Below are 23499 nucleotides of genomic sequence, written 5' to 3' on the forward strand. Positions count from 1 at the left end.
GTGTCTGTGTGTGTGTGTGTGTGTGTGTGTGTGTGTCTGTGTCTGTGTCTGTGTGTGTGTGTGTGTGTGTGTGTGTGTGTGTGTGTGTGTGTGTGTGTGTCTGGGCCTGATTTACTGAGGCCCCAGTGAGTCTGCCCGCCTCGCTTTGTTTACGCGGATGAAATCTGAAACAAATGTGACTGCGAGAGACCACCAACCCTGCCAGCAGCCCCCCATCCTGCTCCGTGTGTGTGTGTGCGTGTGTGTGTGTGTGTGTGTGTGTGTGTGTGAGATCTGACCTGACTGTCCGTCTGTCTGACACTCCAAGATTTCAGATTGTCATTGAAATTTAATCTGAATCTGATCTCGTGTTAATTTAAAAAGACTGATTCTGCTGTTTTATAATCAATAATCAATAGTTTAATTTTCCTAAAATATAATATCATCTGAAACTATTTGTTCTTGTTTGTTGCATTTGAACTGGAGGTTGTAACGATGTTTTATGAGATTTATATAATATAATATAATATAATATATATTTATAATTTTATATTATTGTCAATATTTAAAAATGAATTAATAAAATAATATATTTCCAGCGTCAGTACTCTAAAGCTGTCAGAACCAATTAAAGCAATAAAACAAGTAAAAATAAAATAAACAAAATCAGATAGAATGATAAACATAAAATATAGCTGATAAAAATATATCTTTGAATGCACAAAAAAATAGTGCGTGTGTTTATATGTGTGTGTATATGTATTTATTTATTAAAGTGCCCTTACAACCCCAAAATTTCTAATTTCTTATAATCATATAAGTTATTAAAGTGCCAACATCCCCATGTTTTATGTGAACTTCTAATATTAGTATTGTTTTATTTGAGCCTGAAGTTTGTTGTATCACTTAAACTTAAACTTAAACGTAGAGCTTGTTTTGTCATATATTCAAAATTTGTAAAAGTGACTTCTGCATATTTGTGATATTTTCATATGACTACCCCCAAGTTTTATTTTTCTAAATTCCCAAAGAAATGTGGCCCCTAAATCATAAAATATTGTGTTTTTTATGCCAAAGTTTGGTATATTGCCTTTAAATCCCTAAATATAATTCACATAGCTGTCATATCGTGCCCTGAAATCATCCGTTAGAATAATATGAGAGATTCAGTGAAACAACCCTAAAATTAGGAAAATGTTGTTACAGTAGTGAAGTTATGTGAGATGCCCGTCAAACCCCAAAAATATGGATTTAGAAATAATAAAAAAAAACATGTCAGCGTCGAGGCTGCGGCTTCAGTTTTCAGACGATGTATTTGTATTTATAGACGTCTCATTGTCTCTTTTCTGTCGAAGAGATTTACATCCATCATATAAGAAACAATAAAAAAATAGAACTGAAAATGTACATCATACACCTGATACATATACATATATATATTTATATTCTGATTTTTTTTTTACATAGGTAAAAATGTGAATTATATAAAAAAGACAAACCGATGAATACAACCTTTGCTCTTTGTTTTTTTTGTTTTTTAACACAGTTATTATTTAGTGAAATATACATCGGGACATAAATGAGGAGGCTTCAGGCACTTTCCTTTAAAAGCTGAAGTGAGCGCAGAGCGGAGACGCTGCGCCCGACAGACTCGCTTCGCTTTCCTCGCCACAGATAGAAAAGTAAACGTGGGTTATCTTCTCGACGACGGATGGCGGCAGTTTGTCATGAAGCTGGACAGGAAACAGCAGAGATGAGACGGACGGACGGACGGGTTCATTATAACGGAGGCCTTCACTCCGCTGACCGCTGCTCGCTTCACACCACACTTTCTTTTAAAAAATTAAATATGTATTTTTGTAGCTTACTGGTGTTTTTGTTTTTTAACAAAAACTCCCGTTAAATTTTACGTCTCTGCCGACCATTTTCCAAATCATTACCATCATTTTAATTTAATAATTAAACCTGAAATTTATATGAAAAAGGGAATTTTTAATGGAAAAAATATTTAATTTTTTTCTTAATAGCCTATTAATATATATATATATATATATATATATATATATATATATATATATATATATATATTTTTTTTTTTTATTTAAAAAAATCTTATTTATGTTTTATCAATTTTATTTCATTTTATTTGTGGTTTGATTGTTTCTATTGTTTCTGTTGTTTTTGGTCTATTTCTTGTTATTATTCTATACTAGCATTATGAGTTCCTGCATGTTGCATTATTTTTCCTTTTGAAACTTGCTTTATTTCTTTTTAAATTTATTTTGTTTTATATTTATGTTTTATCAGTTTTACTGCAAACAATTTTCCAAATTATAACCATTAGTTTAATTTAATAATGAAATCTGACATTTATGTGAAAACGGGGATTTTTATGGAAATAACACTTGTTTTATTTATTTTTAAATGTATTTTAAATTTATGTTTTATCAATTTTACAGCGAATAATCTTCCAAATTATTACCATTAGTTAAATTTAATAATCAAATATGACATTTCTTTCTTCTTTTTTTAAATTGAAGTTTTATCAGTTTATTTCCTTTTATTTGTGGTTTGACTGCGTTTATTGTTTTTGGTCTCTTTCTTTTATTATTTTAAACTGACATTTTTCGTCCTGCACGTTGCATTATTTGTCCTCTGGTTTTAATTTCATCCAAACTCTACCCGAGTTTCTTCTAGCTTGTCTTTAATTGGACCTTTTGGCTTTCCGTTATCGTATAGCTCGTATTTCTGCTTTGCTTTGTTCGTCAAAACGTTTCACAAACTCAGTTTTTAAAGGTGCTTTACGAGTTTCCATCACAGATTTGCTCAAAACTTAAGCGATATTTTCGAAACGTTGTTAAACACAGCGTGGAGCTGACTGTGTTTCCACTGACTGATGTTATGCGACTTCTCCAGTGATAACATCCCAGTAACCATGACGACGGATGTTCAAAACATTAGCAGCTTTATTTCTATTGCAGCCACCATTTATTGCAGCCATACCAATTTTCAGGTCATATTTTTGTACTTTTTACTGATTTCTTGGTCATTTTTGGGTAATTTCCTCTTTTGTTGCTCATTGCTCTCTTCCAATTTTTTTTTTTTTTTAAATCAAGCCAATTTCTCGTGTTTCAAAGGGTTAAACTGTGAAAACTGTGTTTTCTAGCTGCAAAACTGGGCGATAAATCTGCACCAAACTTTACATATTTAGATTTAAAGCCAAAAAGCTAAAGTTCGGTCTTTGTGGATTATTCGGGACTGATTTATTTGTTCTTTTTGCTGGAAGCAGAGCAGCTCTCAGACCAGTTAAGATCCTCTGCTGAGCGTCGGCGAAACGGAGCGAAACATTCACCTCGACACGAAGAGAAAACCGTGAGCGGAGAATTCAGGTTAGCTTAAAAGAAATGTTAAATCGTTTTAATGATAATAATTAATAATTTAGCTTTTTGTTGTTGAGGATTTGATGAGAAGATGGACGGCTCTTCTTCCATGTTGGTGCGTTAAATTTGGCTTTTCATTCTTCTTCTTTTTTTTTCTTTTATAATTTCGGCTATCTTTATGCATATGTCATACATTTAGGCAAGATTGTGTATTTTTGTTTAATCTTGGAATTTATTTATTTATTTATTTTTGGCTATTTTTCAAGGAATTTTCTTGTAAAGTTTGCCAATGTCTTGCTAATTTTTTTTTAGTATATTAAAAATAATTTATTTTTCATCTAAAAATATAGTGGCATCAGTACAAGAACCTGGCATTTAAAGGGTTAAAAATTATGAAAATCAATCAATATCTGATATTCATGATTAGGACTGATATTGGTCAAAAAATGAACCCAGTTAATTTAGAATATAATATTAATGTATTATTTTTTTTTGGCCTGATTTTGAAAAGTGCATTTTGTGTGTGAGTGGTTTGAGTGTGAGTATTTGACTACACAAAAAAATATAACGTACACAAATTAATGTTGCTGCAAATCATTGGCACATTTGGCATTTAAAGTGTTAAAATTCTAAAAATTAATGAATATTTGATTGTATGATTAAGACTGATGCTGGTTAAAAAAAATAATAAATTGATGATTTTAATCACATAACAAATATTGGTTTCCTCATACATTTACGAGTTTAAACGTAATATTATATAATATATGTATCTTAAAATATTCCAACTATTCTCTGGTAAATTTACCAGATTAATCAAATAATATTATGAGTTTTTTTTCCTCGAAATTAAAACTTTATTCTCATAATATTTTTTTCTTCGGTTGTGTTTTTGGTGTTTAATCTTGTAATATTAAGACTTTTCTCTCATCATTTTTTAGTTTAACCTCTTAATGTTATAACTGTTTTCTAGTGAATTTATGAGTGAAATCTTGCAATATCACGGCTTGATTCTTGCAAATTTATACGTTTTTTTCCTCATAATATTTTTTGATATTACGACTTTAATTTCACAATGTAAGATTTTTTTTTTTCTTTAACATAACCCTAATCCAGCGCTGCAGCTAGTTAAGTTAGTGAAGCTAATTTGTAGTTTTAGCCGCGATGGTTAATTTATTTTTGGGCTAACTGTTCCCCCTGCTTCCAGTCTTTGTGCTAAGCTAGGCTAACGGCGTCCTGATGTCCAGCTCCGCACCGAACGCACAAACACGAGACGGAAATCCATTTTCTCACCAAAAACTGAACACGAGCAACACTGTTTGTTGCTGAACAAACCCTTTAAAGTGAAATTATCTCACCATGACATTTGTTTTCTTCTGAAACGGTGCGAGCGTCCCGAAATTTCTCGTTCAGGCTCAAATGTTTTGCAGCGAATCAGCGAACTGCAACAAACGACATTCATACTGAAGAAATGACACGTTCAAGCCTTCGAAACACACCAGTGTAAAAATAGAAAGTACCTGTACATATATATATGTGTGTGTATATATACATATATATATATTTATATATACACACATATATATGTATAATTTTGTATAGAAATGAATATTCTTTGTCGAGTCTTCGTGAGGATCGGACGCCGTTTTGGCCCAAACGTCACAAAAGACATCGAACCAAAAACCAACAGGAAACTTTTGTTTTAATTCCTTTCGTTGAGACGAAGTTCTTCTTCTTCTCCTCTTTCCGGAAATCGGAGACGAGACAAACAACAACAACAAAATCACAGCGGCCTCCATTTCCCACGAGTCACTGCTGTCTCCGTGAGGGGGGGGGCGGGGCCTGCGGCGGCTCAGCCCACAGCTTTGTGTTTCCCGCCGCAGCAGCGGCAGGCCACGCCGCAGCGGTAGCACGCCCTGAGGGGGGCGTAGCAGCACATGCAGGGCGCCAGCAGCGACAGGCCCACCAGCGCCGTCCAGCGCAGGCAGAAGCGCTCGTCGCTGGTGTCGCAGGAGCACGGGTCCGAGTAATCGCCCTCCGGATCCGACATGCAGTGGTACAGCAGGCTGTCGGCGCACCACATGAAGCTGACCCGCCGGATGCAGGTCTGAATGGGGTCGGGGGCCTCCTGGCAGCGGCCCCGCCCGTTGTCCTCGTGGTTGAACATGTCCTGACAGTAAACGCAGCGCGAGCGCTCGCCGTCCTCCTTCCGCCTCTTGCCTTTGGGCTGCAGCGCTCGCGGCTGCACCGTCACCACGGCGCGGTGTCCGCCGCTCAGCTCCAGGCAGCCCGGTTTCCCGTCGCAGCCTCGCTGCGCGTCGCAGCTCAGCGGGTACGGGTAGGTGTAGTCGTGTTTGGGCGGCTCGCTCTTGGCGAAGTGCACGTAGGCGTCCAGGTTTTCGGGCTGGGTGAGTTTGTCCCGCGTGGAGTTGGCGTGGCGGTAGTCCTCGTAGCCGGTGAGCCAGGTGCGCTCTCGGGGGTTGATGCGTACGATCTCTTCCTCCTCCACCTGGAAGCTGACGTGGCGAGGGAACATGTGCACCGCCTGCAGAGACGGAGAAAAGACGGAGACCGTTCACAGACTTTGTCCCCCAGGGGACATGAGGTCAGCAGGGACACAGCTGCTAACAGGTTTCACTGCAAGGCCTTATGGGTAATGCAGTTGATTTAGATGGGTTTCAAAACAAATATAAAATAAAATAACACATTAACACAAAATAATTTTTCTATATGACTCAGATTTCAAAGAGATTTGAAGAGAATGTAATGTAGTATTTTTGACTCCGTACTGTTATGTCTGTTTAAATTTTGGACGCCTAACCAGGGACGGGGGTTGCGAATTAGCCTTGGCTAGAAACCTGTATGCATAGCATCTACTCTGTATTTGTCCCCGTCAAATAAACACATAAATAAATGTTCATGTGCTTCGATAAACACGCCGCGTGACTCCGATCAAACTGAAATCAGAAGAATTCATTAAAACTTTACTTTTACTTTTCAACGAGTCGCTGAAAACGAGTGCTGTTAGTCCACGCTGCAGCTCTGACTCCCCTCACCTGGTCCAGGAAGTAGTGATCGGAGGGTCGGTGCTGCTCGTAGAAATGTCCCAGGATGCAGTGGTGCCGCCGGGCCTCGCAGAAGTTGTGCGGGGCCAACGTGTGCATCGCCGGCTCTCTCTTCTGCGACGAGTTGGACGAGCTGTCGGTGGCCGTCTGCAGGAGAGAGAGCGGACGGCGTGAACAACATCTCAAACACTCGGGTGAGTCTCACCTCTCGCAGTGTGGACGGAGAGGTTGAAACTTTCTTTTAGACACTTGAAGCAGTGAAGCCCGAAATCTGGCCCCTGAGTGCTGAGTGGCCCCCCAAACATTTTCCAATTGACGGTAAAAATAAAGTGAGTCACACTGGGAATTTTGTCCCCTCGGTCTCCATTAGGTGTCAGAGTCCATAAAACAGCATCAAAATAGTCCCCACACCCCTCGACAGAGGTCCTAGCTAAGACTCAAATGTCCTAAAACACTAGAAATGTCCTAAAATATAAAAAATGTTTTCATTTTGTTATTACATGTCCAACAGACCGCTCCGGCATGCAGACAGCCCGCTCCCACTGGTGCAGTTTTACAAACTGTCTCGCTCCTGCGCGGTTTTCCAACAAAACACCTGTCACTGCGCGCGACCAATACGCACCAAGGTGGATATTAATGGCGCCCATAACACATCACATGGACCTGTAAGCCAGACATCACCAACTGGCAGACCGCGGTCCGGATCCGGACCAAAACTCCGTCCTATCTGGACCCGTGGCCAAGTTGTAATAAAATGTAAGAATGAGAACAATATATTTTTAAGGAGTAGTCCTGGGCAGTTATTGGAAAAATAATCGAAAGCGACATTCAGAACCTCTAATCGACATAATCTTGCCCATGTTGGGTATTTCGGTTATTTAAAAAGTCTGTTAACCCTTTCCCCACCGGGGCTGCCAACTCCCACGTATCTGCTGTGTGTCTCACGCTTTTAGGCTCTGTCTCACGCTCTCATGACACCGAGGAAAATCTCACGCCAAAACACAGCGAGGACAGAAGTGTTTAACAATCATGTAAAAAGTGAAGGACTTTGACTGTAGAACAGCTGAGTGTTTGACAGCCACAGCATTTCATCATGGCGGATCAAACAGCCGATGGTCCGACAGCAGCGCAGTGAGACAGACAAACAGAGCGCAGCTTCTCCTCACAGCACCAAAGTGTCTGAAACAGACACATCTGCAGAGGTGAAAGTGACTTCTTTAGACTCTACAGACGACTTTGTGTTAGTTTCAGCTTTAATCAGACTTTGGATGAATTATTTAGAAACACCAGGACGCATCGCTCCGTGTCTCATCCGGCCGCTCGCGCTGAGCTCTCATTATTATTACCAAGGGCAGATGTAATGTTTTGGGGGCCCGGGGCCACAAGCACATGAGCTTATTTTCAGCCTTTCTCTAACTGTGAATGTTGGCAGCTATAGGAGAAGTAGGCCGACTCAAACGTTTTTAATTCCTGAGTAAAATGATTAACAGCACAGAAGTTTGACAGAAGCTGAAGTCAGAGTCCTGCAGTCAGGAGAGGTTGGCCTATTATCAGCACAATGTGCTTCAATTTACCTGAAGTTTGTTTAAGATGGAGCTTTTCATTTTTATATAATGCTGGGAAGTTTAAACAATAATAATAAATCAAATGTTTATTACATATAACACATACACGAAACCTTATGATATCTTCATATCTCACTCAGGAGTCAAAGGGAAACTTTAAGCTCGAGAGAAATCGTGATTCAACATCGACTGAAAAAAAAATATTGTGATAAGACTTTTTTCATATCACCCAGCCCTACCTAAACCTATGTCCTTAAATCCAGGTAATGTCTTAAAACCCTAAAAATGTCCTAAAACCCTGGAAAGGTCCAGATCTCTGCTGTTTTTCAGAGACCTCCAGATGAAGCACTGCATCATGACGGAGAGACATTTATTTACTCCTGACGATCAACATCCTCCACAGCGCCTCCTCCTCCTCCTCCTCCTCCTCCTCCTCAGGGAGCCAAACTTCAGACTTTCGGACAGGACGGATGGGACTGATCTGCAGCTTGGTCCCCCTCGGTCGTCCGTCTCCTCTAAACGAGGCCAGCTATGTAAACAGGCGTCTGTCTGACGGATCGGCGACGGTCAGCTGCTCCTCTCGGCGCTGCACATCCTGCGGAAACGATCCGCCCGCTCTCTGACGCTGCTGGAAACAGGAAGCAGGACCTGATCCGTCCATCAGACTGAGGACGGAGGCGGACGGGACGCTACAGAGTCTTTTCATGCCTAAAATGTGGCACATTTATGGGTCGGGGCTGCTGAGAACGTTCCCACAACATTGTCAAGCGTTAACTTCACGTTGCAATAATGTTTTAAAGAAAACATTTTAATTTAATGTTCAAAGAACGTTTTAGGGATGTTTATCATTTCAAATGATGTAACGTTTTAAATGCAACAATAAATAATAATGATAAATAAATAAATAAATAAAAACAATTTTTTTTATGTTTATAAAAAATGTTGCCTGAACTTTAAGAAGAATGTTCTGGGAACATAAAGAAAACTTAAACTTAACTTAAATGTTACTAAAACATTCAGTGGTTCCTTTTTAACATTCTCAGAACGTTTTACAACCAAAAATTGTTGCTGGGTCTGGGGATGTTTCGGAGATGTTGGTGACAAATCAGAGAATGACCTTTTATAAAATGTTCCCACAATGTTGCATGAGAACAAAGGGAGAATGTTTTCATAGCAACATTCAGAAAATGTTACTGAGGCCTGAGATTACTCATTTTTATTTTATTTTATTTTATTTTTATGAAACTTTCCTGTAATATGATATGTTAACAAAACAAAACATACAAACAAACTAAATTAATTTTAATCATTTTATGATGTTTGATGGCAGTCGCTGCACAGTGGGGCTGATATCAAAACCAAAATAAATGTATTTAAGTGAAGGCAAACTGTGATTTATCTGATTTTATAGATAAAATTAAATGAAAAGTTGAGGGAGAAGAATCACTCACCGTGAAGACGTCGTCATCGCCGAGCTCCGCCTCGTTCTGCAGCGTCGATGAGGACGTGGTTGACCCTGGAGGACACACAGGAGGGTCAGGACAACAGGAAGAGACCAAACACCTGCTTTAACCCTTTGAAACCTGAGCAAATCGGCATAATTTCTTTTAAAAACATGCAAATTAATAAGAAATAGCCCAAAAAATAGCAAGAAACTAGTAACAAGTTAAAGGAAAAAAACCTAAAAATTAGAAAAAAACCCATATTTCCACCCATTTATATTCAGTACATGAACCAATAAAAAAGTTTCTTACCATACCGCCACGTTTATGCTTTTATGACCTCAAGTCATCGACTCGTGTTATAAAATAACGTGTTATCAGTGTTAGTTTACTCGCCGCGCTGCTTTACGGTTGAACGTTTGCTTGCTTCAGCTAATAGACGCAGATACTAAAATCTGCAAAAGTAAATCATCGCTACTATTCACAAAACAACCAAATGTACATTTTTTTGCCATCAACTGTTGACACAGTTTCCATGGTTTCGCCGTTCCTGTTGCTCTGAAACGTCACGCAAACGTCACAACTCGGCAACTCGGGTATCGGGTAATTTCCCAATTTCCCACTCATAATCACGACTTTGGAGGGCCGTTTATGCACTCGTCACTCGTGAAGGCAGCATGACATGAGATCCTGGTGCAGAGACAGATCCAGGACCTTTAGCAAATTCCCCTCCGGGGACTCGGTGCGTACCTTCTGTCAGGTCCTCCAGGGCCTTCCTCACGCCGCGGTCGAAGGCTCTGGCGTCGGCCGGGCTCTGGAAGGTCAGACCGCACTTCCTGTTGTCCACCTTCCAGTGGTGGAAGGTCGGCGTGGCCTTCGTGTAGACCAGATCCTTCTTTAGGAAACACTCCAGAATCACCTGGAAAATAATCACAACCCACCGACACGATGAGACGACCTGAAAAATAAACATCCGGTTCAAAAGAAGGCGGTCTCTGAGTCGCTGCCGCGTGCACGCTGCAACATACAGAGGCTGCTGACGCCGACGAAGAACGACGATGTGGAAATCTGTGAATCCACAAATTAATAAACTTTTAGAGCCCCACAAACAGTTTGAAATAAAAACGTCCTCATTCAAACGTGAAAAAAATAACAGTGATTACTTATATAGCTGGTTTATTTTCTTACAGCCCACCGGCCACTTCTGGCCCCAAATACGGTGTCGGCTGGCCCCCCAATCATTTTCTAACAACAAAAATAAAGTCATTGACACTGTAAATTGTTTTTGGCCCTTTAGTATCCATAAGGTGTCCCCCACACCCCCCGACAGAGGTCCTAAGACACTAATGTCCTAAAATCCTAGAAATGTTATAAAATGCCAGAATTGTCCTAAAATTCCAGATACGTCTTCAAATCTGAGAAACGCCTTAAAAACTGAGAAATGCCCTAAAATCCTGGAAACATCCGAAAATCATAGAATGTCCTAAAATCCATGAAATGTCCTAAATGACGACAAATGGTCTCAAATCTGAGATGCATCCTAAAATCCTAAAAATGTTCTGAAATACCAGGATTGTACTAAAATCCTAGAAACTTCCTATAATCTGAGAAACAACTTGAAAACTGAGAAATGTCTTAAAATCAAAGAAGAAAAGAAGAAGAAGAAAAAATGTCCTAAAATCCTTGAAACATCTTCAAATACAAGAAATGTCTGAAAATCCTAAAAACATCCTTAAATTCTAAACATGTCCTTAAATCCCAAAAATGTCCTAAAGTCCTAGAAACTTCAGAAAATCCAAAAAACGTTCTAAAATCTGAGAAACGTCCTTAAATCCAAGAAATGTCCTACATTTAGAGAAATGTCTTAAAATCTTTGAAATGTCATAAATTCAGAGAAACATCCTTAAATCCCCAAAATATCCTGAAATCCTAGAAACCTTTTAATATCCTAGAAACATCCCTAAATCCAAGAAATGTCCTAAATACAGAGAAACATCCTAAAATTGGAGAGATGTCCAAACAAAAATGTCCTAAGTCCGAGAAACGTCCTAAAATTCTAAAAATGTTCTAAATATCCAGGTACGTCCTAAAATACAATACATGTCATAAATCTTATAATAATAAAAGCCTTTAAGTGTCCTAAAATCCGAGAGACGTCCTAAAGTCCTAGAAACTGCACCGACAGGAAATCTAAAGAAAGAATCCCTCAAACTGTAAATTTCTGCAGAAACGTTGGGCTGCAAAAGACGACTAAATTAAAAAAGTCTCTGCGCTGATGTAAAAACGTCTGCTTGCACCGACCTGCTTGTCTTTGAGGCGCTCCCCGTGGATGAGGAAGGTGTTGCGTCCCAGCAGCTCGCTCGGCAGCAGCCTGCACACGCCCACTCTGCTCAGGCAGCCGTCCTGCGCCAACCAGCCGCCGCTCGAGTCGTCTCTGGTCATCACCACCGCTTTGACGCGCACAATGTAGCTGTCACTGCGACACACCGGAAAGACACGGACACAGCAGTTAGCAGGGCGACCAGCTGAGGAGGACGCCGCGACTTTAAATCTACACGAACGATCGTTTCAGCGTCAGTGAAAACAGGAAACAGCAGCATCAGCGAGCAAAGTTTGATCGGGACGAAGACAAAACGTCAGAAAGAGTCAAAGACATAAAAAATAACAATAATAGAGACATGGACATGTCCATAGACATGGACATCTGAGAATCTGCTGTTTTTTATTAGAGGTCAAAAGTCAAAGACATTAAGAAGCACTGGTTTGTCCTTTACAGTGAGACAAAGTTGGACAGGACTGTACATGGACAGATTAGGAGACAATGCAAAAAGTTGCACAGACTCTGTGGTGTTTTTTTGTCCGCTGTCGTTTTGTTGCATCTTTTTGTGTCTCCTCGAGGTTTTTTTGCGTCTTTTTTATTTATTTTTTAATTTGTGTCTCTTTATAGTTGTTTTGCCTTTGAGGCAGTTTTGTGTCTTTTGAGGTCATTTTGTGTCTCTTAGGGGTAATTCTTGTCAGTTTGAGGTCCTTTTGTGTCTCTTCAATGTTGTTTTCTGTCTTTTGAGGTCATTTTGTGTCTCTTTTTGGTCGATTTATGTCTCTTTAAGGTCATTATGCATCTCTTTGAGGTCCTTTTGTGTCTCTTTGAGGTTGTTTTGTGTCTTTTGAGGAAGTTTTGTGTCTTTTGAGGTCATTTTGTGTCTCTTAGGGGTAATTCTTGTCAGTTTGAGGTCATTTTGCATCTCTTTGAGATTCTTTCGTGCCTTTTTAAGGTTGTCTTGTGTCTTTTGGGGGCAGTTTTGTGTCTCTTGAGATGGTTTTGTCTTTTTGAGGTCATTTTTTGTCTCTTTGAGGTCGAAGTTTGTCTCTTCGAGGTGATTCTGTGTCTCTTCGAGTTTGTTTTGTAGCTTTTTGAGGTCTTTTTGTGTCTCTCTGAGATCAGTTAGAGTTCCTTTGGGGACAATTTTTGTCTCTTTGCAGCAGTTTTGTGTCTGTTTTGTCTTTATTGTAGTTATTCTCTTTCTAGTTTCTTTACGTCTCTTTGTGGTCATTCGGAGTCTCCTCCTGGTCGTTGCGTGTTTATTTGAGGGACATTTTGCAGGTCAAGGCCAGGGGGGCCACTGACACTAGGGGCCCCTGGGCCTGAGCCTGTTCGGCCCCTTCAGTAATCCACACGTGTGTTTTAATGAGACAGAATTACTAACAAACAGACCGACCGCGGCCGCCGTTAAACGTCATAATAAACGCCACCTTCTCTGAAGGACTCCAGCTGTTAAGATTTTCTGCTGCTGCAAAACAGATTTTATTGCACGTTTTGTACTTCAGTGATTTGAGGCATTAAGGCACCGTGACTTTTTTTGGTGTATACGCCGGGCTGAAAGGACGCCATCTTTGGGTCCAGCATCGAAATCGAATAACACACACACAGATTAGAGCGACCAATGGCGAGCCAGTTCCTGTCAGGTGCTGTCGTCCAATGAGAACGCACGGATACCGACACCAGCGGCGGCATCTGCATCGTCCTTCATGTTCTTTACTGAGCGTAGCATTACTCACCTGTGAATACACACACACACACACACACACACACACACACACACACACACACACACACACACAGGAAACCAAAACAAACCCCGTCCATCATCTGAGCTGCCAGCAGAGACTCAATCTTTACATTCAGAAAAAGAGCTGGAGACGGAGGCCGAAGCACGCCGAGGACAAAATACAAACACACAAAAAAAGATTTAAAAATAAAAATTAAAACACACACACACACACACACACACACACACACACACACACACACTCTCTCTCTCTCTGTCCGTCTTGCCTTTTGTGCTCCGACATCTCTCGTACATCCTGTTTCCACGGTCACAGTGTCACGGCGGTCTCCGTTGACGACAAGCTGTCGAACTGTGCTGCCGTGTGCCGCCGACGCCACATCCAAACGGGCCTCACACACACACACACACACACACACACACACACACACACACACACACACACACACACTGCTTCCCTCCACTGTGTGATTCAGCCTGCCTGTCAAACAGATGGTGCTTGTGTGTGTGTGTGTGTGTGTGTGTGTGTGTAGCATGAGTCATCACTGCATTTGCCGGCAGCATGCAGTGACACACACACACACACACACACACACACACACACACACACACACACACACACACACACACACTCACTGAGGGGACTATATACTGGAGTTTGGATCCAAAATGAGAGCTCCTCCATTTGCAAACAGTGACACCTTCACTTACAAAATGACTGATGATGTAAAATTTCTTTTCGAGGCTGCAGGCAGTTTTTTCGGGACGCCGGCCGGTCGGTGGGTTCGTGTTTCTAACACACGGACAAAAAACATCTCTGCAACTTCTGGCTTTAAAACTTGTGTTTTTTATTTTGTAATTCTCTGCATCATTTCTGATCTTTAATTTTCTTTCAAATTAACTTGTGAGTGAGTGAATCTACACGTTACGCTCATGCGTGTCCTTCTGCGGCTGCAGATGTAATATAACATGATTAAACTAGTACATCTATGAGATTAAACCAGTAAATGTTTGAAGAGAAGTTGTAATGTTAAGTAAATAAACTTGTATATTAAAGTGAAAAAAGTTGTAAAATTACATGATTAAACTAGTAACTTTATGAGAAAAAGTTGTATTATTATGTGATTAAAATCGTGAATTTACCCCAAAAAAGGTGCAATTTTATTTGATTAAACTATTAAATTTATAAGGAAAAAAGATTCATAATATGTGATTAAACTAGTAAATTTGTGAGATATTTTATAAGGTTTCAATAAATTTATGAGCTTTATGAGAAAAAAGGTGTAATATTTAGTGATTAAAGTAGCACATTTATGAAAAACAATCATAATATTATGTGATTAAAGTAGTAAATTCTTAAAAATTAAACTGATGATGCCAGAACTATTTATCTCATATCATCAATAAATATAATCAATAATACCGTCAGTCTTAAGTCGGACGGTGATGTGGGACAAATCAGGACTGCAAACTTCACTTCAAAAATAAAGACAAAAGGTCGGATGTTACGACAGTACAAAGATAATGAAACTGTCTTTTTTTGGACGCAGATAGCGTCCAGTCAGCGTCTCGTCTCTGCTGCGTTACAGTAAGTCCTCCGTCCATCAGACACGAGCTTGTGTTTCCGGCAGCGCTGCATCACGATTCCTCACACTGACCGTCTGAGCGCAGAGAGCAGCTGACCAACTGTCTCACATCAGAGCTGCGCCGCCAAATTTAGGAAATTCACCCAAAAGTTCAGAAAGGACAGTTTTTCTCACCTCTAACCTGCAGACGGGGACAGACGTAGGCATGGACAAGGGGGCTCAGACCCCCACCAACACCCAAAAAAGGCACCTGGAGCCCCCGAAAATCTCAACTTGAGCGGTTATTGTCACTGAAGCAAAGACACTCAACTTGCCCAAACATGTGCCAAGCATTGAAGGTAATTTCTAGGATTTTAGGACATTTCTCCAATGTTAGGACATTTCTAGGATTTAGGACGTTTCTAGGATTATAAGACCTTTCTAGGATTTTAGGGAATTCTTAGGACTCTAGGAGATTTTTAGGATTTTAGGACATTTCTCCAATTTGAGGACATTTCTAGGATTTAGGACATTTCTAGGATTTTAAGACATTTCTCCAATTTTAGGACATTTCTAGGATTTAGGACATTTCTAGGACTTCAGGACATTGTCCAATTTTAGGACATTTCTAGGATTTTAGGGAATTCTTAGGACTTTAGGAAATTTCTCCAATTTTAGGACATTTCTAGAATTTTAGGATGTTTCTAGGATTTAGGACATTTCTAGGATTTTAGGACATTTCTCCAATTTTAGGACATTTCTAGGATTTAGGAAGTTTCTTCGATTTTTACTTGTTTTTATTTTTCAGAAAATAGTGGTGGTCACTGAGAGCGTGGTGTGAATATACTGAGATGCTTTTCAGTATGTGGATGTAATATGTGTTTGGAAAAAGGTTATAAATTGCAATATATCGCGATGTAAAGTCATATCGTGAGTAAAGTATCGTGATAATATCGTATTGTGGGGCCGCTGGTCTATCTCTCCGACTTTATTCCACAGATGAATAAAGATTATATGTTTCTCAGAGTCAAAACTACTTCTTACTGCTAAAACATCAGAAATGTCCAGTCCTCTCTCTGATATTGAATCCAGTGGCAATCAGAGCTTATTTTGAGACGGAAAAAAACAAAGTTGTACAAAAGTTACAGCAGCTCGAAGTTTGTGTTTGACCACTAAACGACAGTCAGTCATCGGAGAAAACTTCCCGCCGCAGCAGGGACTTTCTGTGGAGCCAGAAACTAAATTTATTCCCTGGTTCATCCAGTACGAAAAAAGAGGTCCCTGCATCCCTTAAAAAAGGTTTCCGTGGTTCCTGCAGTGGAAACAGGCTCCACACAGTTATCGGTGGAGGCCCCAGTTTGGCCCACAAACCGCCAGTTGGACATCGCTGCAAACAGCCGCGTCCTCAGAGGACACGGTAATGAAACGGCTGCTTAGAGCACTTTAACAACGAGAGTGTGTGGACGCACTTAAACAAACAGCATCACACACACACACACACACACACACACACACACACACACACACACACACACACACACACACACACACACAGCTGTGGGAGCTGACCAGAGCTACAGATAATGGCCTCTGGTGGTCTGTTTGCTCCATCATCATGCAAGACACACACACACACACACACACACACACACACACACACACACACACACGCACACACACACACACACACACGCACACACACACACAGTGCATAACTACACACAGCTCCCACTGGGACACACGTGTTGTCAATCACACGTCGTGACATCATCAGCGTAGAAAACCTGGTTTCTTGGAGGTCTGGATCAGCAGCAGATGGCGTTTGACTCGCCAAACTTGTCAGTAACTTCCCTCCCTCGTTCGCCCGTCACACACACACACACACACACACACACACACACACACACACAGTCGCTGCACTTCCACCGAGTCGCCCCAAACAACAACAACAAACAACAACAAACAGCAGCAGCAGCAGCGCCGCCCCCGCTGACCTTCAGCTGGGTTTGTTTTCATGTTTTAGAGTTTTTTTCTGTCACCGGACGTGCGCGGCGGTGAATCCGCACGGCGTGATCGAGTCGACCCAAAAGGAAATCCATCTTCCATTAGTCGCGTCACGTTGCCGGTCAGACGCCGACCACCAAAAGACTCAAACTTCCAACATCCGAGAGTTCGGATGAACGCGGTGATCAGAGAGTTTGGAAACACAGAACGTTTGATTTTGTAGTTTGAAAAGAGATTTTTTCAGACAGTCGTCATCCTGTCGATGGCTGTTTTCACCTCGTAGTTAATATCTGCTTTACATTAAATTACAGTGCAGTGATCGCTGAGAGTGTTTATGTGTTCTTCATTATAACAAACATGTAAAAATGACCCAGTTCAACATGCAAAACACCAAAAATCAAGACAAAAATTTAGGAATATTGCACCTGAGGGTGAGCTTTAACGTCATCTGAGCAGGACAGTGATGTGGTTTGGACCGCAGCGTTTGTGCTGAGGTCTGCAAACGTCGCAAAATCCGACTGACATTACTCTAAGTCGGGTACAGCTCGAGTCATTTTGGAGATTTTTGCTTTGGGCGGCCTGCAGGTTTAAAAGGCATGTTTACTTTAAAAAAAAAAAAAAATCACCAAAATTTTAAAAAACACAAAACTTTTTTTAAGGAAAAAAAAAATCAAATATTTTTTTTGATGAAAAACTTTTGAAGAAAAGAAATTGTCAATTTAACAAAAACACCAAAAGAAGCCAAAAACTTTCTAAGAAAAATATTAGTATTTAATGATATAATATAATATAATATAAGATAAGATAATATATCAAATATTTTTTAAAATCACAAAAAATGTTTTAAGAAAAACAAATCTCCAAAAAGTTTTAAAGAAAAAAAATGGCCAATTCTTCAAAATAAACATCACCAAGAAGTTTGAAAGAAAAATCGCAATGTTTTACACAACACATGCTAAAATCAATATAAGATACACTGAAAGAAAGATCTGACATGCCCCCCCCCCCCCAGTCTGATACTTGGGGGGCCAAAAACAACATAAGGAGCATCATTTACAGATAATATTCGTAACATTAGCCACGACCTCAGTGTCACTTTTAGCCGAATGTTTTTAAAAAGCAGTAAATGGCTCCGCTGATGTCCGATGTGTAAAACTCAAACTTTATCACTAAGTTTTTAATCACAGCTGAAAGACGATAAAAGATGATATTTTCCCCTAAAACCACCGGAGCGCCTGAGCTGGAGTCAGTGGGCACCGGCGGCTCGGATGGAGGTCAGCGCTGATGTAAAATCGATGCTGTCCTGTGTGGGCGGGGCCGGAGCACCAGCGACACCGCTGACCTTTCCTCAATGTCACCCCCCGGGCGTTATCGACAGCTCTCTGTTGTGCCGGTCGGAGGCATCGGTTTGCCCGATCAATAGAAAACACCCCCACAAAAACACTTCTGGAGAGGAGAGGGGAGAGTTTCAGCCCCTCGCCGTCCAACGAAAACCCAGATCCTCCGGCCCGAACGGTAAAAACTCCGGAGCAGGTATCAGATCACCTGCCGTCTGCTGCTGCTCAACCTCAACCTCCACGACTCCGTGAAACAGATTTCAGGGTGAGCTGACGCAACGCCAGGGGCCAGTCGCAACATGTTTCCTGGATATGTGGTCAGTTTATTTCAGGATTTTAGGATATTCCTAGAACTTCAGGAAGTAACTAGCATTTTAGGGCGTTTCTAGTATTTTAAGTGGTTTCAAGTATTTTAAGATGTTTAAGTATTTTGGGATGTTTCTAAGATTTGAGGACATTTGTAGGCCTTTAGGACATTTCTACGATTTTAGGTCATTTCTAGGATTTTAAGACATTTCTAGGACTTTTAGCAAATTTCTAGGACTTTGGATGTTTCTAGTATTTAAAGAGGTTTCTGGGGTTTATAACATTACTAGGACTTTAGGACATTTCTGGGATTTTAGGATGTTTCTAGGATTTTAAGAGTTTTTTAGGATTTTAGGACATTAGTGTCTTATCTAGGACCTCTGTCGGGGGTGTGGGGGATCCTCCACTGGCACCTTTTTGATCAACAAGCTCTATTTTGAAGCTGTTTTATGCGCTCTGGCACCTTATGGAGACTAAAAGGTCAAAAAGTTGCGTATGAAAGGTGTGTAGAGATGTTAGTCTCATAAAGCTCTGGGTCACCTGCACAGTTTTTTCTTTATTTTGCACTTCGGGCTGATCTGACGTTGATGTTTTGCACATTTTTCTCTGAAAAGTCGTTTGGATTTGACTCGCTGGACATCACAAGACGCCATGAAGAGAGATTTTAGTGAGCAAATAAAAGTGAAACTCAAAGTGAGCGGCACAATAACAAAGTTTTAAAAAGTGACCAGAGTGAAAATGAAGCCCTCGTCTGGACGAGCGGCCCGCCGCCCGCTCCTCTGTGCGGCCTGGTGCAGTCTGGGTAAACATCTCTTAAGTTGAGTGTATTATGTGGCTGAGCGCGGCCGTGTGAGTCATGTGTTTACCTGCAGGGGTGTGCACAGCGCGAGGCAGTGTAAAGAGAAGAAAGGTGCCCTGCTTCATCGGGTTACCTGCCGCCTACGCCCGCCGCCCACCACGGAGGATCTGATTGGCTGAGGACTCTGTGTCAACATGTTCTGAGCGGCTCATTCAAACTCTGCAGCTGCCGTCACGAAAACCTGCTACTACAGCAGGGAGACCGAACCTGATTTGCTTTGGGGCCACTTTTGCAAAATGACAAGAAGCCAGGGGCCGGGGGCCAGTCGCAGCAGCCCCAGTCATGTTTCTAGGATTTTAGCACATTTATAGGATTTTAGCACATTTATAGGATTTTAGCACATTTATAGGATTTTAGGACATTTATAGGATTTAAAGACATTTCTAGGAGTTTTGGACATTTCTAGAATTCTGGGATGTTCAAGGCCACATTCTTGACGCCTCTGTGAATCGTATAAATAGAGACGACCTCACCATCCATGGAAACACCAATGTGCACACAGGTCAGGAGTACACAGGTGTTTTTTCCTCAAATTTGGGGACTATGGGACCATTTTCACTGCACGAGCTAGGGGGTAGTGTTAGGAACCGCACCTGTGGGACAATTTGTGAGAGCAGAGCCCAAACAAGTCCCTGCCTCAGGGTAGGTACTTCAGTGCGGCCCCGAAAAAAAACGCTGGGTGGGTCGTCAACAAAACAAACTCCATTTTTAATGCTGCCTTCATGCGATGTCTAAATAATCGGAATGACGACTTTCCCAACAAGGAAAATTCACATGAACGGCCTCTCATGTTGGAAAGACAACTGTGACATAATTTGAAAACACAATTTAATCATAAATGCGTAAACACGGTGGGCAAAAGCCATGTTTGGTCAATGGTCAACAGTCTCACTCTGAAGTCGTCACACGGTGACGGTCGGGCCGTGACGGTTGGGCGGTGACGGTCGGGCGGTGACCCTTCACGTCAAGCTTTGACGACGGCAACGCGTGTAGATGCAGCAGTCAGTACCTCCTCAAATCCTTGCCACTGTTTTGCTATATTTTTACATTTTTTCGACTCCATGGCCCCTTCTGCTGAAGCACGACTTTTCTACGATAGAGAAGCTTTTATCTACATCAGGAAAAGTTGTGTGGAGTTTGGACTGAATGCAGCAGACCGCGAGAGGATCCTCACAAGCAGCATACGCTGAGCGGCCAGTCGATCAGAGGGGAGAAACGAAACCGAAAGATGAAGAGAGGGAGGAGAGCCGGCATCAGGGCGAGGCTGACCCGACTGACCGAGAGCTGTTCCTCTACCACGCCTTCTTCTGGCTAATGTCTGGTCACAGCACAATAAAGTGGATGTGATGCGATTGTGACTCACTCAGCACCAGGAAATCAGAGACTGCTCTGCACACATCTTCACAGAAACATGGTTAACCCCTAACATCCTGGATCAAGCTGTTGCACTGGATGGGCGGACGTTGTTCAGAGCCGACAGGACACAAGACTCTGATGCAAATCCAAAAAATGCGCTACAGGAATCGTAAGATGCCATCAACAGCAACATGGCCGAGCAACCAAATGCAATTTGGAAGCTGCTGATTTTAATCAACTCATCCTTCAACTCCAATGATGTAGCAGGATCGAGGACTAATGTTCATGTCGTCTTTAAACGCTTATTTCCTTCTTCTCATATTTTTCAAAGAAATTGAGCCAATTTGCTGCATTGCAAGGTTTCAGTGGGGTAAAACAGGGAGGCAACTTTCCAAGAAATGCAACAAAAATAGCAAGATTTAGTAGATTTAGAATGTTTTTATTTTCTATTTTTTAAATATAGGGTAATCTATCCATAAAACTATATTTTTAATTACCATAATTACAAATTTAAAATTATTTTACAGAACTATTATAATTTTTAAGCACCTTTTCCGGGTCATTTCTATGTGTTTTGTTTTTTTTTTTGTCATTTCTGCTTTTTTGTGCTAGTTTTTTTGTCGCTTTGCTAAATTCTTGCAGTTTTTTTAGAGTAATTTCTGTTGTCTTTCTCACACTGAGGTTTAAGAGGGTTTATAATAGTGTTGTGAGATGGACTAATCCCCCTCTGGTTGAAGTGGTCACAACTTTGTGGACATTTGCACCCTGATGATGAGTCACAGCATCCAGTGGTCTCATCGTGAGCCAGATAGTGGAGCCGCTGGTTTATACTGGTGCAGGAACTGGTTTCTGTTCAGTTTTTAATGTATGAAGGACAACATGCAAACATGAAATGAATGCAGAGATGCTGCACGCAGAGCCTCCTCTGTCAGCGCGTGATGGTGCAAACTGCACCTCCATCACCTCCTCATATCTGCAGGAGGCTGCACGCGCTCCGACCTCAACCAGCCTCTCCACGAGGAGGAGGTGGAGGAGGACGATGAGGAGGGCCCCTGCACCCCCTCATCACTTGATAACAACATATCAGTCCATGTGACCAATGCACAAACCTCAGCGGCGGCGCGCCAATCGGCAGCCAATCAGAATGATCAGAGAATGATAACGATGAGGTGGGGTGCTCTTATTATCATTATTATCATTATTATCATTATTATTATTTGGGGTTACAGGGGTGGGGGGGTACTCACTCGTCTGGGCGCGTGTCCTCGCTCATTTTTTTCCGTTTCACCTCCGGTAATAACGAGCTCCCGCCGCGGCTGCACAGCGCGGTGTCTTCATGTTTCCTTCAGCGGCGGCGGATCCCAAAATCCCGATGTGCGTTATGTGTCCTCGGATCTCTCCCTCCTCCTCCTCCTCCAACACCTCCTCTTCTCCTTTCACTCCTCAATTACTGGAGCGCATCCGAAGAGGCGCATCCGATCTCCTCTTCCAACCACCTCCTCCTCCTCCTCCTCTTCCTCCTACGCCTTTTCTTCCTCTTCTTTTTCTTTTTCTTCCTCCTCCTCCGCCGCCTCCTCCACCGCCGGGTCGGCCTGGAATGCGGTGACCGAAAATGGTGCGCTGGTGTCGGTGAGGATGGCCCCGGACGAGCCCCATCTCCTCCTTACTCCATGTTGGATTCAGTAAGCGCAGGCAGAGCGGAGCGGACTGAGGAGGAGGAGGAGGAGGAGGAGGGCGGGTGACGTCAGACCCGAAGGACTGCAGAGTCACGTGCTATTACCATATAATAATAATAATAATAATAATAATAATAATAATAATAATAATGAAACTAATACAGTAGCTTACTACTGTCAAAAGCTAATTTCATTAAATGTATTCATATAATAATAATAATAATAATAATAATAATAATAATAATAATAATAGTAATAGTATAGTACTATTGAAAATAACACCAGTAATTAAGCGTATTTTATTAAATTTAATTTTCAAATAATAACAATAATAATAATAATAATAATAATAATAATAATAGACATTCTTCTCTTTCTTTATTTAATTTACACTCAGGTGTGATACTTTGTTATATTTTGTAATACTGTACACTAAGGTGTGGTACTTTACTCTGTTATATTTTAAGATATTGTACACTAAGGTGTGGTACTTTACTCAGTTATATTTTTTAAATATTTTACACTCCTCTGCACGACTGACAAGCACCTGCAACCTATCCTTCAGAATAAGAGCCCTGGCTTATTGTGATCTCTGTGTTTTACTGACACCTTGCGGTCAGCTCATGTTGCTGCAGCTCTGTTACAACCAACAACAATCGACAGGATTTAATGTTAATTTGGCAGAATTTATAGTTATAGCTGTGTGTATTTTATATCTCCAGATCTTATTTAACTGTGATTCTGTGTTTTTTGTGTATTTATTTGGCCTTTCTTTATTTGGGCAAAGTAGTCAAAGTATATATTTATAATGGTTTAAAATACATATTTAAAATTATTCTACAAAACAAACAACAACATCATTTTGCTGGCACTTTCACTTTTCTGAAGTAATTTCCTTGTT

The 23499-nt window shown here is 41.1% G+C and overlaps 2 protein-coding genes across 4 annotated transcripts in view; one reads left to right on the top strand and one right to left on the bottom strand.

Moving 5' to 3' along the window:
- Positions 1-1665, top strand: part of LOC121965698 (actin-related protein 2-B) — an 18270-nt gene extending 16605 nt beyond the window's left edge. Inside the window, exon 10 of the transcript XR_015776109.1 lies at positions 1526-1665. The gene's annotated coding sequence lies outside the window, so the exon portion shown is untranslated. The remainder of the gene's footprint in view (positions 1-1525) is intronic.
- On the bottom strand, positions 1274-22659 carry spred2a (sprouty related EVH1 domain containing 2a). 3 transcript variants are annotated; one of them, XM_088075214.1, is made up of 6 exons: positions 22170-22652; positions 11733-11907; positions 10182-10350; positions 9441-9505; positions 6416-6571; positions 1274-5904 (listed from the first exon to the last, which is right to left on the bottom strand). In XM_088075214.1, the coding sequence occupies exons 1-6, from the start codon at positions 22193-22195 to the stop codon at positions 5212-5214; spliced, it is 1284 nt and encodes a 427-aa protein (XP_087931340.1). In that variant the 5' UTR covers positions 22196-22652; the 3' UTR covers positions 1274-5211. The 3 variants fall into 3 exon arrangements, with proteins under 3 accessions (XP_087931340.1, XP_087931342.1, XP_087931341.1); XM_088075216.1 differs by lacking the exon at positions 22170-22652 and adding an exon at positions 13765-13796; XM_088075215.1 differs by lacking the exon at positions 6416-6571 and having other exon boundaries at positions 22170-22659.
- Between the last annotated feature and the right edge of the window lie 840 nt (positions 22660-23499).

The sequence above is a fragment of the Plectropomus leopardus genome, chromosome 3 (genome assembly GCF_026936395.1).
Source record: "Plectropomus leopardus strain MGB_pleo_1.0 chromosome 3, ASM2693639v1, whole genome shotgun sequence".
NCBI classification, from domain to species: domain Eukaryota; kingdom Metazoa; phylum Chordata; class Actinopteri; order Perciformes; family Serranidae; genus Plectropomus; species Plectropomus leopardus.